Below are 20,011 nucleotides of genomic sequence, written 5' to 3'. Positions count from 1 at the left end.
TGTATCACATAAAATGACCCCTATATAAAAAATATTGTTTATGTAAAATCTGTGCATATACAAAGCGTGGATTAAATACTGCATAACAATGTGCCTAAACATATTTGGGTGAACTCGCGTGTGTTCCTGTGCTCCTGCCATTTTCTACGCGCGTGACGAGAACACCTATGCTTGTTCGACTTCAAGGGGCGCAGCAAGAATCTTCAGCCGCCTGACAACAGCACAGCATTCTGGTTAGACAATTTGTCCGACTTTAGATGCGTCTGAATTCGCGCACTTGTTCACGCATTCACTATTCCCTATATAGCGAATGCTAAATAGTCCACTATATGGGGGAGAAGTGAATGAAAATGAGTGAACGATTTCGGACACTGACGTAATATAACCTGCGTCTGACGGTATCCTCTCGCGGACATTCGACATAACGATTATAATGCACCTGTGGCTTTATGGATTGTTTAATATATATATATTTTAATTACTTTATTTTTCGTTTTTTAATATAATGATGACGATACACTTTATTCTCATTGACCAGATTGTTCACGTATATAACGTTTTATATATAAGATGTGTTGCGTGTTTATTCTGACACAGTCGGTTACGATTATATTCACAAATTAGAATTTTATAACACATTTAATGTTTATTGTACTGAACTTAATGCGAAAAAATAAGTATTCCTATCATTTTCACGCAAACACTGTTAAAGAAATTAATATCCCGGGGTATGGTGTTGGTTCAGCTCCCTACGGCAAGCACGAAGCCCTTTCGGCTGTGGCTGGCTAGTATGTGTCAACTCGAACCAGCTTCCTGTCTGCAGAATGCAGATCGAGGAGGGGCTACCCAAAGGGAGGGGCTACATGACAGGCTCCGCTCACAAGCATTTTCATTGGTTAGTGGAAATGGTATGAATTGATACTGTGTTCCACACGCCTAGGTGGCGGTAATGCACCGTAATGTTCTGGATGCCACCCGCCGTAAGATAAGGAGAAGAAGAATAACGTTGATCTTAGCAGGTTTTTATTTTCACAGTTTTCGCATTTTGTTCTTGGTGATCAAGGCGCTACGTCTTTTATTTTATTTATGTAAAAAAATTGTTAATTCTAAAGTTGCGCTAAATTTGTCGATGACAGAAGTTGAGTAGTTTTAAAATAATGCTGCTTTCAAGTCAACTCGAATTGAGAAACTCCCACTACTACAAACCCGAAAGGAAACTCTGAATATAGTATCTTTAAAAGTATTTAAGAATATTTAATGTAAACGTAACTTATGATTTAGCAGCATTTAAAAGTTACACGTTTTTATTAACATTCACGTTAAAAAAATATTTCCGGATATCAGTGAGCACACTGCTCATCACATTGCACAGTCGCACATAGGATCTGGAAACTGTACTTTGTGAGAAACAAAAGGGGTTAACCTGTAAAAAACACATCTGTACACTCTTTTAAAAATCATTTGTTGGTTTTTTTTCACTTTTTATATATAGTGCATTATTGTTTTTATTTAATTTTTCATTTTTTCTATCTTAATGCATACTTTCACTATGTTTGTACCATGTATACAGTCTCCTCTGCACTAACCTCCTGTCGCCAAGTCAAATTCTTTGTGTGTGTAAACATAATTTGTATAGTAAAGCTCCTTCTAATTCTTAAAATCCGAGGTCTCTTGAACGCAGCATAAGACGTGGCAAAACTTAACCATAATATATAAGAGAAACTAACTAATATTAACTATATGCAAAATTATGTTGTTTTTCACTGAGTAAATCCATGTAAAACAGCAATTGAAAGTAGGGTGTATTGTTATATTGCATACTGCTACTGTATATGCACAAGAGAAATAAAACATTTGATGTCAATATTGATGCTCTTAGCTTTTTATTTTTACAGGTCATTGTCATCCCCGTTTATTTTCTGTGTACCAAGGTTGCTTTTTTATTTTTGTTTTAACAGAGCCCTGTTCCAAAAGAAGGGTCTATATGTCTGGCTTGTCTTAAAGTTTGAATGTAAGCTATTGAAGTGATACTTCACCCAAAAACTAAAATTCTGTCATCATTTAGTCACTCTAGATTTTTCCAGATGTAACACATAGAAACACCCATTGACTCCCATAGCAGGAGAAAAAACTTTTCTTTTTTTGTTGGGTTGAACACAAAAGAAGCCATTTTGAAGAGTAAGACAGCAAACAGTTCTGGAGCACTTTTTATCACCATTGTTTTTTTCCTATTCAATTTGTGTTGATCTGTTTGGTTATAAGCATTATTCCAAAAATCTTTCTCTGTGTTCAAGCAAACATGTAAATAGATTTGGAAAAACTCGAGCTAAGTATTGCACAAGGCCTCTTGGGCATTAAGTTTGGCTTTATGTAATCTTTTTTGTGTTTCTAAAGCAATATCATGGCTAACAAATAAGCTAAGATGTGTATATGAAAGAGTTCTGCTGTGTTTTTGCTACAGTTCTAAAATGGGGGAAAATGAATTCAGAGTGAATTAATTTCAAGTCAAAGAGTGTAAGATATGTGAAACAATTTTCAAATCCTGCTCTGGGTACTTTGGAAATGGGAAACTCGATTATCCCCAAGGATTTTTATGGCTGCTTAGAGGACCCAGAGTGATACTTTATGTGCCGGGGGAGCGATGAGGGATAACTGTACAATATAACAAAAAAGATCTGCAATCAAATCAGAATTAAATAAATATCAATAAAATAATCGTATTGTGGCATGTTATTTATTAACAAACAATTATAACGTTGATACCAACCCTTTTCCTTATCTCTAGGAAATTCATAATTTAATAAGATCTGAAGACTTGAAACTCTTGCTAAGAACACTCTTAGAAAGTAATCATTTACATGTGTAACCTAAAAGCATGTCCATAAATATCATGCAAAGAAATTGTAACTAAAAAATAGCCTATTCATTGATATTTTTATTTATAGTTGCCAAAAATGTGACATTAAAAACGCTAAGTGAATTAATTATTGTTAAAAATGTTAATGTGAATGAAATAATCAAATTCGAAGTGTTTGACATTATGTTACCAGGTATAAGTAATGAATTCACTGTACCACTAAGCTACAGCTTTCCTGTAGCTCAGTGGTAAGAGCAAGGTTGTGGGTTCAACCCCAGGGGGATTTTCTATTGCAAAAAGGGAAATAAACATGCGTTATGAGTGACAAAAAAGGACACGGTTTTTGGAAGATTATACTTTGTTGGATTTCTCTGAATTAAAATGCACAAACCTGAAGCAATTATACCCAACAAATGGAGAAGGGATGCCTCTTCATTTAACACAAAAATAATTACTTTATTTTAATTTTGAAAATGAAAAATCTTGACTATGAAAAATCATGCCTTAAAAATAAAAACCTCACATGGGTATATGAACCACCAAATGTTAATATCTGTGCTGTTAGTATAGTAAAACTTTTGGTAAAAACGTTTTTTCACAGTGAGGCGTCGACAAATGAACCAATAAAAAGGCTTGTTAAGTGAGCGTCACCCACTCCCTAGGGCAAGCCACGCCCCGTTCCTCTAACAGGTGTACTTGGGCCGGACCGCCTTTGATAGCCTAATTTATTTCTGTGCCCAATGTCTCAAAATACTAACGGCAATACTTCTGTGTATTATTGTAACCATTTTATAACCTGCCTTTATAGTAAATATTGTATTGTCAACTCTAAATATATTAACAATCAATCGTTCACATTATTCATATTATTATGTTGAGATGTCTCTTCGTGGGAGCTGTTGTCCTCCTAACCTTATGTCGATGACATTGGTGAGGAATCAGGCAGAAGTACAACAGGTCCTAAGCTTCTGTTTAAGTTGCTTAAGCCCTAAATATAGTCCGATTGTAGACTGAGAGCACACAATGTGACATCCCCGGCATTAGACTTTGGATACGGGAGAGATGATGGATCGAGTTATAACATCTGATCGCGTGAATCACGGCGCTGTCATCGCGCTGGCAGCAGTCAGTAAGTTCGTTAATTGTTTATTTTTAATACACATTTAATGTCTTTATTTAAAAAGTGCGTACTACATCCACTAAAATCCATGTAAATATGTGTAACATAATAAATAAACTCTTGAAATCACCAAGACTTAAAAATGCATCCTTAATTCCACGTTATCAGGGTTTATTGTGATCTTATATCTCTTATATATGAAGAGTTTGGTTTCATAATGACCTAACTCCGTTTCTAATTTTTTTAATTATGTTTTAATAATTAAAACAACACAAGGTTGTGGGTTCGATCCCAGGGGATTGCAAATACCTATGTAAAATGTATAGGATAAAGTAAAATGCTTTGGATAATAGCGTCTGCCAAATGCCTAAATGTAAATGTATGTTTTTTTACTGTGCATTCCAATTAATATCAGTGAAACTGCAGTTGGTTGATTTTGATTTAAGCCATAATAACTTAAATACAGCTAACTAACACAATAAAACATGATAACATAATAAAAACATGATCTTTGAAAATTCTTAAAATGGAGTTATCCAAACTCTTCATATGATCTTATAAACCGGTTATAAAAATGTGACACTCTTTCAGCCTTTCAAGGAAAGCTGAAAATCTGTCTGAAACCTTTCATTAGTATGTTGCATAGTCTTAGTTTCGTTCCCAATACAGGCTTGATTCTGCTGAGAAAATGGATAGCTGGTGGAGTGTGCAAAAGCCGTGCTGGTTTGGACGGAAAGACGGTTGTGATCACAGGTGGCAATAATGGGATTGGGAAGGAAACTGCAAGAGAAATGGCTCGCAGAGGTATGGCATATTATTCAGGCACTCAAGGAAAGCCTCACTGTTGGGTATCTGTATAAGTATGAATGTACATGTGCTTGTGTATCCCTAGGTGCTCGGGTAGTGATGGCCTGCCGTGACCTCACTAGCGCTGAGAACGCTGCAGACTCTATTCGTCGCTCCACAGGAAATGGCAATGTAGTCGTCAGGCACTTGAATTTGGCATCTCTTTACTCTGTCCGACAATTTGCAAAAGAGCTCATTGCCACAGAGGAACGACTGGACATACTCATCAACAATGCAGGTAAACTGGCAAAGTTAAGTGGACAGTTCACACCAAACTAAAAATCCTCCCTGTTGAAAAAAACCAGCATATGGTGGTTAGGTAGGTTTTGAAACATGGGAGCTGGTTTGTGCTGGTTTAAGCTGGTCCTGTGCTGCTCAGGACCAGCTTAAACCAGCACATGACCAGCCTAAACCACCACAAACCAGGGCTGCATTCAGCCCCGACAAACGTTGCAAAAGGTTTTTTAAACGGAAACGGTGGTGTGGTTGAACTATAGACGTATATATATAAACTAGACGCCTCATTGTGTAATGGATTGTACATCAACGCTGCCGCCATATTGGTGAGGTCCGACTTTAATGACATACGAGTGAATGGTGGAGCTGAAGGTTTCTGGATAATGGGATGTTTTCAATAACATCGTGTTCATTTCTCAACTAATTTCAATACTTTTCTATTTACGTGAAGTATGCAGAAACGTATTGGCTCCAGTTGAACATGGTTATAGACTTATAGATGTATTTATTGTAATACGGATAGGTTAAAATTCAGGCTTGTCACGCAATCATTTAACTGTAGAGCAGGCTATAACTATCGAGATATGATATAACTGAAGTTGTTCTCTACGTGTATCGTAAAAAAATTAAATATGTTTAGAAATGTAAACGTGATTGTGCTTTTAATGCTGAAAACGCGCAGCCCTCCCATCGGGTTCAGTGGGCTTTTAGTGCACTGTTGCCCTCACTAATATGGCAGCTATTTATAATGTCTATGGGTTGAACACCCTTTTGTGATGACACTAAGAGTTGAACTATGGCAGCTGAGAAGTCCATTATTTGTGTTCGTTTGAAGAATTTTCGGAGTCTGAAGAAATCATTATAAATGTGTTGAAAACTGCAAAAAACATGTCTTCTAATATCTTCAACTGTTGCTTTTGTAAACAACTTCAGTTGGACCTATTTTGCGAGATGTTTCTTTAATACCCGGTGAGTTATAAAACATGTTCCTGTTGATTGGGCTGACATTCATGACACACCCACCAAACAAGCGAAAACGTGTCTCAAAAAAATGCATATACAGGTCCTATTTTATTTGGATAGCAATTTTCTTCGAAATATCTCCTTTTTTGTTGTGCAGAAGCAAAAAGTCTTACAGGTTTTGAATGACATCGTTTTTTATTTTTGTGTGAACTACATCTTTAAATATCCATTAAGTTTATCAGCCAACAGTAAGATGAACAATTAGTGAGATGTTTCATTCAGAGGCGTCTTTTTTGTTGACAGGTGTGATGATGTGTCCCAAATGGACCACAGAGGATGGCTTTGAGACACAGTTTGCTGTCAATCATTTGGGGCATTTTCTTCTGACCAATCTGCTGTTAGGAATGTTAAAAAGATCCTCCCCTAGCCGGGTCGTGAACGTGTCCAGCATTGCACATGTTGGAGGTAATCTCCTTTAGATTAAATGTCAGCACACCCAAAATATAGTCTGGAGCTATTGTCAGTCCAAGCTGTAGAATATCTTTGGGTGTACAGATCAAATTAAACTGAATGAGATACAAGGATGAACACACATTTGTCGTTCAATGACAGCTGTCAATATTTATTCTTTACAGGGAAAATTGAATTCGATGATCTGTTTTTTGACAAAAACCCTTACAGTCCTTTGGCCAGCTATAAACAGAGCAAGCTGGCCAATATTCTTTTCTCCCGAGAACTTGCAAGGAGAATGAAAGGTAACCCTTCATAGTATAGCTAACACATTCACCACAGTCATGTTTTTCTTTGCGTGCTTACTTATTTTGATCAAATATGAAACTGATCTTGGCGTTACTGATGCATTTACATTTTTGATCAGTTCATTAGCAAACAAAGCAATTGCATTTACAAAAACATGTACAAAACATTTCAGGTTATATTATGTCCCAATGGATGCTTCTATAGGTACTGGAGTCTCATCGTATAGCCTGCATCCAGGAGTTATTCGCACAGGCCTGGGTCGTCACATCGAGTCGTGGTACCCCATGATGAAGACCGTAATGACTCTGCCCAGTATGCTGCTGATGAAAACTCCCTGGCAGGGTGCACAAACCTCTATCTACTGTGCTGTCACAGAGGGCTTGGAGAGGAAGTCCGGCTGCTATTTCAGGTGAATCTCTGATGTGGCACTAACCATTTCGTTCCTAAATCATTTGTATTTATATGTTGATATGTATCACAGTGATTGTGCTGATAAAGACCCTGCTCCAGAAGGGAAAGATGATGCAGTGGCAAGAAGGTTGTGGGAGGAGAGCGCTCGATTGGTCGAACTAAATGACCAGTGCTGAAACGTCATACTGCACAAGTAGGACGCACTTACTTCCCCTAGAGGTGATCCTGCGAACGAAAACTCGTACAGGTGGCGTAAACAGAGAGCAGCCCAGAGATCTTTCTCAAAGATGCCAGACCATTAGAAATACATACCACTAGTAAATTTATGTTAGATATTAAATTGCTGCTGCAGTGTGATGGCGTTCTGTTTTAGTGATGTATGCTGCGTCCCGGTTCGCCTAATTATACTATACCATTAATTTTTTATATTTGATTTAAATGTAATTCTTAAATGTCATAATTTGCATTGAAAATTAGAATAAATAAAAAAAGCTACATTAGAAAGATGCAAAATAGAAGCAGTTTCCAGTGTTCTTGGACAGTATTACTGGTTGCAAGAGTTACATATAGCCACTAGATGGCAGTTTTTGTAAACATATTGTATAGATGCCATGATTTTTTAAATTGTGAAACACTTTTTGAAGTCAACTAATAATAGAAGATATGTGAGGGGAAAGCAGCAGACCATGTATAACATGATAGCCCAGTAATATGGTCATAGTTACAGTAATTATGTAACAAGAACACTAAAATCAATAAGTAGAACAATCGATACAAAACTAGCACTGATGGTAGAAAAACAAAGTAGTCTGGTTGATGCATAAATTGTATTTTTGAATACAATCTGTTCATATATAACCTGATATACATTCACAGTTGAAAGTTGCAATTTAATAAATAAAATATTTGTTTGATGTTTAAGATGTCCTGTTATGTGCCTGTAAGAATCCATAGGCAGAGATTTCAGTCATCACTTTTTCGTATACGATTAAAATACAATCCTAAATTACATGATTTCATGTCTTATTTTGCTATGGCATCATTTATTTTACTTTGTTCTTCAGAACAAATGCGACTGTGCTGAATAATTCAGGCCAAAAGATTGAGAAAAGAATTGTCTCATTAGGGCCGAGCCCTCACGTTTTCCTCCAGGGAATCATTTTTGTGCAAAATCGGCCTCTGAACAGAATATCCCTTTTGGTTTATCCTGTAGTATTCGTTGCTTTGTAAATTCATTACTGTTAATTGACTAATCATGTGTAGTATGGCATCTACTCGCTACACAAAATCACTTTTCCTCTCCAGCGGGACCGAGATGTATCACGTGAACAATTAGTTTAAAAAAGGTGATTCATCAAAGTCTTTACAGCCTGACAACATGTGACATCCTCAGTCATTTCCGAGTGTCTTGCCACCGAGAATAAAGATAAAATCTAATGAAAAACCCATCAGTGGGCCAATCAAACTGTCCAACTCCCAGCGCAATTTAGCTTGTACCATTAACACATCATTTATGGTCAACACAGTGTGTAATTCACTTATATCTAGCACAATACAAGGCCTGATTGAAGTCTTTGTTCAATCAATGAGTGTGCTGCATGGCTGACCCCTATGGGCATATCCCAAAGTCTGTCCGTCTGCTGGCTTCATATATGTTTAAAGAATATATGGACAAAAGGCAAAAGAAATGATGACATCATAAAACCCATTTTCCATAGCAAAAGAGAAGATAAAGTCACATCTTTGTTCATACTTAAAACTCAAAATGTGCTTTTTCCCTTGGTAAATATTAGCAAAGAAGGCTATTTCTCGTTTCGATCTTATATTTGAAAAATCAAAAAAATCCAACTTTTTAGTGAAGGAAAACAATTTGAAGTGGGGGAAATATCACATTGTAAAAATTTGTATTTATTCCATACATGTTGGCCACAATTATTGGCAACCTTGTATTTAATACACTGACTCGGCAACCTTTATGATAAGAAAAACAGCTCTTGAGTGTTTTCTTTTCAGTCTGATGAGGTTTGAGAGATTGAGAGTCATCCGAGTCCATTCCTCCATAAAGAACTTCTCCAGATCCTTCAAATGTTGGTGCTCCATCTTCTTCAGTTCACCCCACTCATTTTCTATAGGTTCAGGTCAGGGAACTGGGATGGCTGTGGCAGGATCTTGATTTTGTATTCAGTGACCAATTGGTCACCTTGGTGTGCTCAGAAAATTTAAATATTTATGAGAATATACTTGGGAGATGTTTTACTCATAAGAATTTCTAGGGGTGCCAAAAATTGTGGTCAGGGTGTATTAGAGATTTTTTTTACAATGTGATATTCCCTCCACTTCGAACTGTTTTACTTAAATGAAATGTTGCAATTTTGTAGATTTTTTAAATAAAAGATCAAAACGAGAAACAATGCAGATTTATCTTTACAGTCTTCTTTGCTCATACCAAGGGTGCCAATAATAGTGGAGGGCACTGTAGTATAATTTGCATGTACACTAAACAACAGGTATGTTTCATAGTCAAATGTGGTCTTAGGTTCAGCTTATTTTTACCTACGTAATATGGGACGGCTGGTAAAAAAAACAATTGTCCAATAACCGAAGATCCTTCATAATCCTTGTGTTTATTATAAGCATAATACAAGGATTTAATGCCGATTTGTTTGACAAAGAAAATGCAAATTGTTAAAACTAGCCACAATTGTAAGAGATAACAACGACTTTCTTCTGGCTTCCTGTTCTTTTGGACATGCCTGCACAAGTCTTCATTTTATTTGTTTAGTAAAAAATTTTGTTAGGTCACAAAAATAATCTATAGGTAAAAAAAACCTTTAAACAATGCTAATTCTTGTGATCGTGTCACCAGAATAAATCTGTGATTTTGACACGTATGTAAATATAAAGATGGTGCATCCTAGTGGCCTAAAAAAGCTTTTTGTATTTTAAATAAAAGAAGTCTCATTACAAAGTCAAAACATCCATGTTTATCATGTTTCCCGTGCATTTTAAATTTTCTACTACGCATACACATGTACTCGTCGATGCACTTCTCGCCGTGCTCTTAAAACGTCATTAAAAACATCTCTATTTGTTTTTCCTCAGGGGTTAATGTTGTGCAAAACCCCCCATCCATTATGTCTTGATGAGGCTTCTGGGAGGATTTGTGGGAATCGGGAGGGCTGTAACAGAACCTCAATAGAGACCGGTTGAGCTCTGAAAAGATCATAAAAGCCTCATCTTCCAGGGTCTCTGTGTGGTTGGCTCCCGGGAGCCGTGGGGTCGCAGCAACTGCTGACCCATTGAGTTGACTTGACCGTTGGGGCCCCATTAAAGTCAAACTTCACTTGCTCAGAGGGAATTTGATTCAGCTGAACTGCCTTGTTTTGCTGGGAAACACTTGGAATGCATTAGACTCTATAATAGCGGTACATGGAGAGGTCTTTCATTAGAAAGAATGGACCAGTGTACAAGACCCTTACTGCTCCATTCCAGGCAAGCCAGTCTGATTTGCAGCTCCTCAGGGGTCGCCATCGGTTTTTCTGTTATTTATGAGTCTCCCGGTACACACACACAAACATGCGAACCATGGGGTGTTGGCACAAAGGGTGATAAAAATAGCCCAGGGACGCGGCGAGGGAGATGAAACACGAAGAATATTCACTCACGGTTGCATTGACAAAGGAAACTGTTTTTATCTTTGTAGATTATCAGTGCAAACAGCTATGCATAACAGTTGATGGAAACCTGAGAGCTCATCTTGTGATCTTGGGTTCAACATCAGTAAACATGTCAGGACTGTGACAGAAGGTTGAAGGCCGTGGGCCAGGGGTGAGAACAGGTGAGAAAGAGTGAAATCTAAGAGGGGTCTTCGACCAGCAGTTATCACCCACAGCTGATGGGAGACCACAGTCGTCCACAAGCTGCTTAGTCAGCATGACACCCCCGAGTATACACCTGCTTAGAGACTTTAAACCGCATGAGGATACAACTGACATTGCCACCCTTAAAAAAGTGTGATTGCCGGGATGCTTTTATGCGTTTTTTAAGGTTCTCTTGGGTGTTGCTAAGGGTTGCTAAGTGTTCAAGTCATTCTAAACGTTTATGCCTTTCGTTTGTTCTGAAGAACACAACATTGTAAGACAACATTGGCTCTCTTTGATCTCCACTATATGGACATTTCTCAAAATATCTTCGTTTGTGTTGTGCAGAAGAAAGAGTCATCTACAGTTTTTAATGACACTAGGGTGAAATAATTACACAACATTCAGGGTAAGTGGTTATGAATTATGAGATCATGTTTCAACTGTAATAATTAATTTTCCAGCTGAGAACATCAGCTCTCCTTCCTCTCTGCTGTTCTTCATGATTCAGACGAACACAGAACAAGAGTGTAATCACACTCGGCCCCCTTTCCGCTTCTCCATGCCCTGAATCTGTGGTGGTCTGCTGGGGGTTAAAGACGGGCTCTTTAGAGAAAGACAGACGGATCAGAACTGCTGTGTAATTAACACTGAGCTCTGACAGCAGCTTGCAGCTGCACGTTTGCCGTAATCACTGCTGTCTGCTTTGTGCTACACGGATACATGTGGGCACGGTGGCAAATTCATAGCGAGCGGTATAGAAGCAGCTGGCCGCTTTTACAAACGCAGGGCAGTAAGCGTTGACACACATACAAGTCTCCACAGTAAATCACATATCGTACAATTTGTGATCGGATCCTGTGGTGCTTTTTAACGTTAGTGACTCATGATAAAACTGTCTAAGATGCATTCGTCTGTCTTAAATGAGTCACAGGCCATCTAACATGAGATTTGCTGAAAGATGCAGAAGTGGATGCGGATGTTTTGTAAGTAAAATAGTTATTAAATGAAATAAATACAGCATTTCTTAGTAGCTGCTAAACTGAATTTTTTTGTTTTACTATGTGATGACAATAAAAGATTCGGTAACACTTTCCTTGAAGCATGTATGTATAATGCATTATACAAGTAGTTTTAAAGCATTGTGATGCACCTTTTGATGCATTTTTATGTCTTATAAATAATTGTTATTACTGTTCATACGTTATAACACTTAGCAATTCATTGTTACACTACACATTTTAAATTGGTTATAATTCTTTACAACTACATATAACTCAATACAACACACATTATGAAGAATTATGATGCATTTTACCCTTTAATAACTCTTTATAATGCATTATACATACATGCTTCAAGGAAAGTGTTACTAAATATTCCGTCATTTACAATAGTAAACAATCCACATTATAGCGATGCGATTTTTGACTTTTAGTAAGATTAGTTGTCATCATTTGTCAGATTTACCTAAAATCTTCTTCTATCTGAGTTTACTGCCGGGTTGCTGTTTTAAATAGGGTAAAAGTGCTTTATTTTTCCCAGCATCAGGATCAATACTGATGCATTTTTCATAATCCATTTAGACACAATCATCCCGGCAGACATCTTTGAAATGGAACAGGACGGAACTCCTCAGTGGAGATGTCCATTGTTTTTATTGAGACAGTTATTGGAAAGCGTTGCTTACATTATCAGCAACTATTATTTGCTGCTAAAATCACAGCAGCTTTTAAATCAGTAGTACATACATTGTCATTTCTGCTCATAATAAAATGAAAATTCTGTCATCATTTCCTCGCCCTCATATTACTCTTTTAGAACTTAGTATTTAGTGCAAAGGTGAATGAGGTCATACATTGTATTAAAAAGACGTGTTCAATAAATATTTATGGATGATGTTTAAGCATGATGGGACCACGAGAATCGTGGGCTCATTGCACTTGGAGAAGTAAGCAATCATGTAGCAACTTCAACGAAAAACTATTTACATCCATCAGAACCAGATATCATAGAATAGTTGTGGTTATTAATGGAACGTGATAGTAATGTAACTTTAAAAGTGGCTCAGTGGTTAGAGCATGGTGCCAAGGTCTTGGGTTCGATCCCAGGAATTGCACATACTCAGACACACATGTATAGTACAACGCAATGTAAGTCGCTTTGGATAAAAGCGTCTGCCAAATGCATAAATGTAAATTTAACTTCTCACTACTGCTGGTTACTAAATATAGCAACTATACAAAAATCAATGCACTGACCTTTATCATTTCTAACAAAATAAAGATAATACTTCTTTCTCATTTTTCAAATAGTTGAATAGAACAGATTCAAAGAATTCATTCTGAAATGTGTTTTCCACAATCTAATCTTCATGAGAAAGTCACTGTGACTTTGGTGTTTGATCACAGGAGTTGTAATGAGTGAGAGAGAAGCCATTATTGATCTGAAGGGCTTCGATTGTGTTATCTAACCTAATGTAGCTGCCAGACATTTCAAGTGACCATGCTGTGTTCTAAATGGAAAAACACAACACTGTTCCTGTCTGTGGTGGAGAAAGATCACACGGAAAACAACAACGCTGCACTAGAACAAGTCAATATCTCAAACCCAGTTATCTGCTTTGAACTGACTGGACAAGTATTTCTACTGTACGTCAGCACAGTATTGTAGAATTGCTCTGTTGGGGTCATGTTGTCTTATGTACTCTCGTGTACACTTGAAATATTGTTGAGATGATGCATTTTGAATAAATTGAATTATCTCTTATTAAAACATAGGTCCACGCAGGGGCGGACTGGGATGCAAAATCGGCCCTGGATTATTTCGGCCCAAATCAGCCCTCCATCATTTCTGTCGAGGGGGGGGTTGTTTGATGGCATCGGCCCTCCACCATTTCTGGTGGATTTCTGGTTATGTGTCATTGCTATACATGCATACGTGTCCGACTCGCTAATCGCTTTACGTTGCGTGCACTCACATTTATAATACATCCGTCTGTCCGACCCAAGGTTCCATTCTTGCCCCATTAGTTAGCGGCCTACGGGGAAAAGTTCCAGTGCTCCAGATGGCCAGTCCACCCCTGGTCACGGCCGTAGGCCATCGGTGGGACGGCCGTTCTGGATTTTGACTAAATGTCCTACCTGCCAGTCTGCCCCTGGGTCCATGAAGGTACTTTAAGGGTTTGTGGTGATCATATCATAAAATGTTCTCAAGTTCTTACATGAAGGATTACTCTAATGACATGAGTCTCTCTAAAGGATGAACGAGAGGGCACTGCTCCCTTTTTAAAGCTTATAAATAATGAGCAACCCAATAAAAGATGCTTAAATAATGAAGGAGGGCAACTCAGATCACATACATATAAACTTTAGACTTACCTGCAATGATAAAAACCAAAGCAGCACACTGTTGCCCATACGCTGGACGCGCAGTTATTAAACTTTCTATTGTTAAAACACCCAAAGAGTGTGATCTGATTTTGATGTTATAGATTTCAACTCATGTTTTGTTAAAGGAAAAATAGTTTGTGTTTGTAGTAGTGTTTGTAATCTCAAGCTGTCTGGTTTAAGAAATGCAATATTGTTTCTAGAATATAACACGGTCTGGTGAATAATTCCTCGATGGTACACAATGATCAGTGATGCAAGGCATGCAATTTGGATGGTATGAGAAGAATACCACGTTATGGTAAAACCAAAACGACACCTGTGAAATAAAACTTGCTGTCATTCTTCTATTGTTTTTGATGCTACCAAAGGTTTTCAGGAAAGATAGTGGGAGAGAGTATCAGGTCCTGACGTTGGTCTACTTTATAATTGATAGATCTGAGTTAAGTTTCAGGGCTAGCATTACAAACCCAGATCTCCTTCAGATAGAGCTACACTAGCAGCACAAGTCAATCCATTTTACGTCCAAAACACTCACTTCACATCACAAGGACTGTGATGTTTAGCATATGGGCAATTCCAACATTATGGACGTGACATTTTGCGTTATGGATGTGACATACCATGCTCAGAGAATTAATACGATTATATTGAACCATCTGTTTATATTTTACTGAACCCTTGCTGATAGTCTTAACAAAAAAAAATCAATTAAGGAAATAAACATGCGACATGTGACAAACAAAAAGGACGTGATTTTTGGGAGACGATAAATTTTGTAGGATTTCTGTAAAATAAAATGCACAATCCTGAAGCAATAATACCCAATGAATGGAGAAGGGATGCCTCTTTATAGAACATAAAATAGTTACTTTATATACATTTTATTGTGTCCATTTATGAGGAATATGTAGCGTTATGGATGTGACAATCCTGAAAATGACATTTGAAGAGAGATCTCACATGGGTATTTGATCAACCAAATGTTAAAATCTGTGCTGTTACCATGGTAAAAAATGCTACTTTTTTCGTGGTAAGGTTGACATTTTCACAGAATTGCCCCGCTGGGAAATGTGATTAGGAACAGATTTATTTTATTTGTTTTGAACATCTGCATATCTGGAATGCAGTAATGTGACACTTTTGGTTTGTTTATGACACTTTGTAGACAGAATTGCTCTTCACAGTTTTTGGTGGTGATTGGTGTTGGATTTGACAGTTTCTTACAAAACCAACATGATGTTAAAGACCCAAGATAAAAAAAAACAAGTGAATAATTCTAAATAATTTGAAACCATGAAATCTTATGGAATAACTGTATTATTTCTTAATCATTTGGAGATTTAAAATAAAGTTGTTTCATAAAGATTCATGCATTTGTTTGAAAGGGCAGAAGAGACACATGCATGGAAAGCAGGAATTGTGGTCATATGCTGTTGACTTTTGCAAAGAACAGTAGACCCTCCCAAATCCACCTTTTTTCATTTATGATCCAGTTGAAGGTGGTCTTTTTGCAAAAGAGTTCTACACTCCAGAAACCAATCCATGGCCTTCTAATGGGATTGAGAAATAAAAACAGAATGCACCGTTGTGAGGCATTCTAAACAAACTAGGGAAGCAGATGTTTATATAAAACATCTATCATAGTGTTTTATTTTCATTTTGCTTTATTGATTAAATACAGAATCAGTTCTCTAAAAAAAATAAGTAAATATAGTAAAAAATGCAAAACCAAACCCTTGGTTAAATCAACATAGATAATGTAACCCAACAGCATAGGTTTATTTAAAGCCAAATATTGGGTTTGTCAAACCTGACCGCATCTATTTTACATGGTGCCGAATTCTTATGAATTCGTACAATGTGAATCACATATACAAAAATGTACACACTGTAAAATATGTAAATTTACTGGTAATTTCCTGCGAGTACTTTTCGACAATTCCGTTAATGCTAAATTACAATTGATATATTTTATATGAAAAAGAAGATTTTTTTTACAAAAGTAAAGCACGTCTGTGATGCATAATCATAAACCAGTGAAATAAGACACACCAACCGTTTCTAATATTTCCTTTAAATGTAAATGGCGTGTGTCTGAAAAGGGTATACATTTCCACAACTCACTCCACACTAACATTTTACTACCTGGTCACTTAAAGGTTGACGAGTAGATTCATCATTGTCAGGCAGATGAGATTTCACTGAATGTTTCATTGAGCAGTGTAAGGTAACAATACACACAAGAAACAGACACACTGTCATAGTCTATCTTTGGACGGAAGAGTATATTCAGTATACACAACAGATACACTGTTTACAGTAAATATATGTAAGCAGTACATGGAAAATCTCATACGGTTAGTCATTAAATAATCCGGCAATCATTAAATATAGCATCCATGCTGCTTGCTAAATATTATTAGTCTAACTGTAGAACTGCAGAAACCACAATGTGGTTCCTCAGCTGTGCAATAACAACCAGTCAGAATAGTGCCAACTTTTGCACAAACAAGCAGCACTCACGTTTTCTTTAGAAATGGTTTTACGCACTCATAAAACTCAATAAAACCCCAAAAACATGACTGAAGGCTCCACATTTTTCTGTTCGAACTGAAACAACAAACCAATTAGGGGTGGAGCCGGGTTCATTATTGCGGCTTCTTTTCTGTCGAATCAGCCCACGCGGTGCGAGGATGTGGTGTGTTTTGATTGTCAGCGCAGCTGAACGGCCACTTTGAATTTCAAGGCTTTCTTTCACATTCCACATTTGCTTTGGGTCACTGCAAACCCCTGTTTCCTAATACCCGAATACTTTCTCAACTTAAGTATATGTTTCTGTCCTGCACAAGTGGCCAACAAGACGTGGTTAGATGTTAACAGCCATCTAAGCTCATTTGGATCTGGAACGCCTCAGATGGCTTAGACAGACAAGTTCTCTTAAAGGGGTCATATGGCGCGAACACGTGTTTTTCTTTAGTGTGTCATAAGTTGTCTTTGCATGTATTAGACACGAAAATTGCAAAAAATGTAAGTGTCGGAGCAAAATATGCATTCTATCTAAAAGCAAAGGCACATCCAGACCTGCCAGAAACGCCTTGTTTAACCACACCCCACACATCTACGTCAGTTCGGAGTATGATATGACAAAGACCGCCCAAATGTATAACACTGCTAAAACATATATTATCTTTTGTTTTAGATGGAATGTAATGTGTATGCACGATTAAAGGTTCAAAAATGCTGTATTTTCCATATAACGTACATTTTTGTATCTCGTCTTTGCCACGCCTCTCTGAAACGCATTTTACGAAGCTCATCGCTCTGAATACCAGTGAAAACCAGTGTGTAGTGATTGGTGGAATACTGCAAGCGTGTGACTGAAATGTAGCGCCTCTTACCATTTTTGGAACATCAGGTTCCAAAGCAATAGTATTTATAGGTACACCCACCTTACTTGCGTTTACATTTGGGCGGTCTTAGTCAAGTCATACCACCAACTGACGTAGATTTGTGGGGGTGTGGTTACCAAGGCGTTTCAGGCAGGTCTGGGTGAGCATTCGCTTTTAGATAGAATGCATCTTTTTGTTTCGACACTTTAATTTTTTTAATTGTAAGTGTCTAATACATGCATGGACAATTTATAACACACCAAAGAAAAAAGAAAACACGTATTCGTGTCATATGACCCCTTTAAAACCCTTTAAGAAAACACAAGCCTGTAGACAACATGCAAGTCGTAAATGTCGCTTTTCTTGAGGGATCTCTTGTTATTCTAATCCCAGGAAACAAACTAACAACTGTGTCTGTCAAAACCTTACGAATTCAATCAGCCTGAGATCATGAAAGCAATAATGGAATCCATTTTGGTTCGACTCTGTTTTATGATTCAGTTAATGGAGTCTTATCATGTCCTTATAGTTTGATCGATTTTAGCCGTTCGCTACGATACGTTGAACTTAAAGGTAAGTTAATCACAAGAATGTATCTAGGTTTTGCGAAAAGTATCTTTTACACAGAGCAGACATCACAATGTTCATGCTGTAAACGTTCCGGGATGTGCATGGTATCTGAAAGCAGAGATGTAAATCTTGTGGTTTAAGTCAAATTAGTAGATTTGTCAACACATCTTAATCAATGTGCAGACCTGTAGATCGGTGTGCAACTTTATACCTGTACATGTGCAGCTGGGTCATTGTTACCAGTCCTTAAACATTTATTTAACTTGTGTGATCCATATAGTAAAGTGGATATAGATATAAATATAGTTTACATAAATAAATAAAACTGCCAATTTATCATCGTGACATATTGTACATACCAGAAACATTTTTTTAGATTGTATACAGGTAATCACATAATATAAGTTCATAACCCCATCAGCATCACACGATGAATGTTGCTGATAACATTTATGAGTCAGACTGGTCTCTATATTAGGGTGAATTTTTCAATCGCAACAAAAAGGGTCGGAGCGCTTTATAAGAAAATAAGAGATGTCGAACAGGGGATGTTTTGATGTCGTAAGCTTTGTGGGAATTCCTGTACTGATAATCATAACAAAGGTGACAAGCATTATAGGATATAGATGATTATTAACACAAAATGTCATCTAACATGAGAACAGTGACCCGAAGCCCGGGTGTTACTTTTCTCTGCAGTGGCGTCACGAGCGGCTATCCCCGGTAAGCTGATTTCCGCTGCAGTTGTGCAAGAGCTCTATTTAAAGTGGGCCAGCGGCGCTGCTTAATTCTACTTCACTGCTGGATCAGCGTGTGTCATTACAATGATGCCACGGTGTGATTACCTGGGTTTATAAATACAAGTATTAACTAAAAAAATGGATATTTGAAGGCCTGCGTAGTAGGAACTTTTCACCCAAAATTACCACATATCTGTAACGAATCATAAATGTGACCATGGGTCAATTTTTTGAAATTGAGATTTTTAAATCATGTGAAAGCTGAAGAAATAAGCTTTCTTTTGATATATGGTTTGTTAGGATAGGACAATATCGGAACAACAACTGTTTACAAAGCTGGAATCTGAGGGTGCATAAAAAGCAAAATATTGAGAAAATCACCTTTAAAGTTGTTAATCTGAGGCAATGCAGCAGGCCATCCACTCACAAAAATAAAGTTTTTATATATTAACAGTAGGAAATTTATAAAAAATCTTCATGGAACATGATCTTTACTTAATATCCGAATGATTTTTGCATAAAAGAAAAATCTGTTTTTTTACCCATACCTTGTATTTTTGACAATTACAAAAGATGTTCCTGTGCTACTTAAGACTGGTTTTGTTGTACAGGGTCCTAAATGTACGGTAGAGCAGCTGCATATTTTTGCACATCTCTAGGTTGTAAATGAAAACAAATATCAGGATTGCACCACTTTGTATTTTTCTATCATCTATCCCTGAATAGGTTTGTTGATACTCAGGCAGAAAGATTGTGCGCTGAATACTGATTTAAAGACGTGAACTCTTAACAGCAATGTAGACAAAAAGGACATTCATTTCCTGGATGGCAGACGACAAAATTGAGAATTCACCCCGTAATGAGGTG

The 20,011-nt window shown here is 37.2% G+C and overlaps 1 protein-coding gene across 2 annotated transcripts; it reads left to right on the top strand.

Annotated features, from left to right (window-relative positions):
- The first annotated feature begins 3,570 nt into the window (after window positions 1–3,570).
- On the top strand, window positions 3,571–7,584 carry si:dkey-23o4.6 (retinol dehydrogenase 13). 2 transcript variants are annotated; one of them, XM_056762403.1, is made up of 8 exons: window positions 3,571–3,814; window positions 3,902–3,986; window positions 4,647–4,781; window positions 4,870–5,061; window positions 6,327–6,488; window positions 6,659–6,778; window positions 6,987–7,191; window positions 7,264–7,584. In XM_056762403.1, exons 1-8 carry the CDS (start codon window positions 3,737–3,739, stop codon window positions 7,367–7,369), a joined length of 1,083 nt encoding a protein of 360 aa, XP_056618381.1. In that variant the 5' UTR covers window positions 3,571–3,736; the 3' UTR covers window positions 7,370–7,584. The 2 variants fall into 2 exon arrangements, with proteins under 2 accessions (XP_056618381.1, XP_056618382.1); XM_056762404.1 differs by lacking the exon at window positions 6,327–6,488.
- Window positions 7,585–20,011: the final 12,427 nt, after the last annotated feature.

This window comes from Triplophysa dalaica, chromosome 12 (genome assembly GCF_015846415.1).
Source record: "Triplophysa dalaica isolate WHDGS20190420 chromosome 12, ASM1584641v1, whole genome shotgun sequence".
NCBI lineage: Eukaryota > Metazoa > Chordata > Actinopteri > Cypriniformes > Nemacheilidae > Triplophysa > Triplophysa dalaica.
Note: the sequence above shows the minus strand (reverse complement) of the source record. Positions and strands in the feature narration are given on the sequence as shown.

Coding starts and splice junctions, on each gene's coding strand:
- si:dkey-23o4.6 (XM_056762403.1), top strand. CDS start 3,737: ATGTCTCTTCGTGGGAGCTGTTGTCCTCCTAACCTTATGTCGATGACA. Junction 4,782..4,869: donor AAGAGAAATGGCTCGCAGAG/GTATGGCATATT, acceptor GTGTATCCCTAG/GTGCTCGGGTAGTGATGGCC. Junction 6,779..6,986: donor ACTTGCAAGGAGAATGAAAG/GTAACCCTTCAT, acceptor ATGCTTCTATAG/GTACTGGAGTCTCATCGTAT.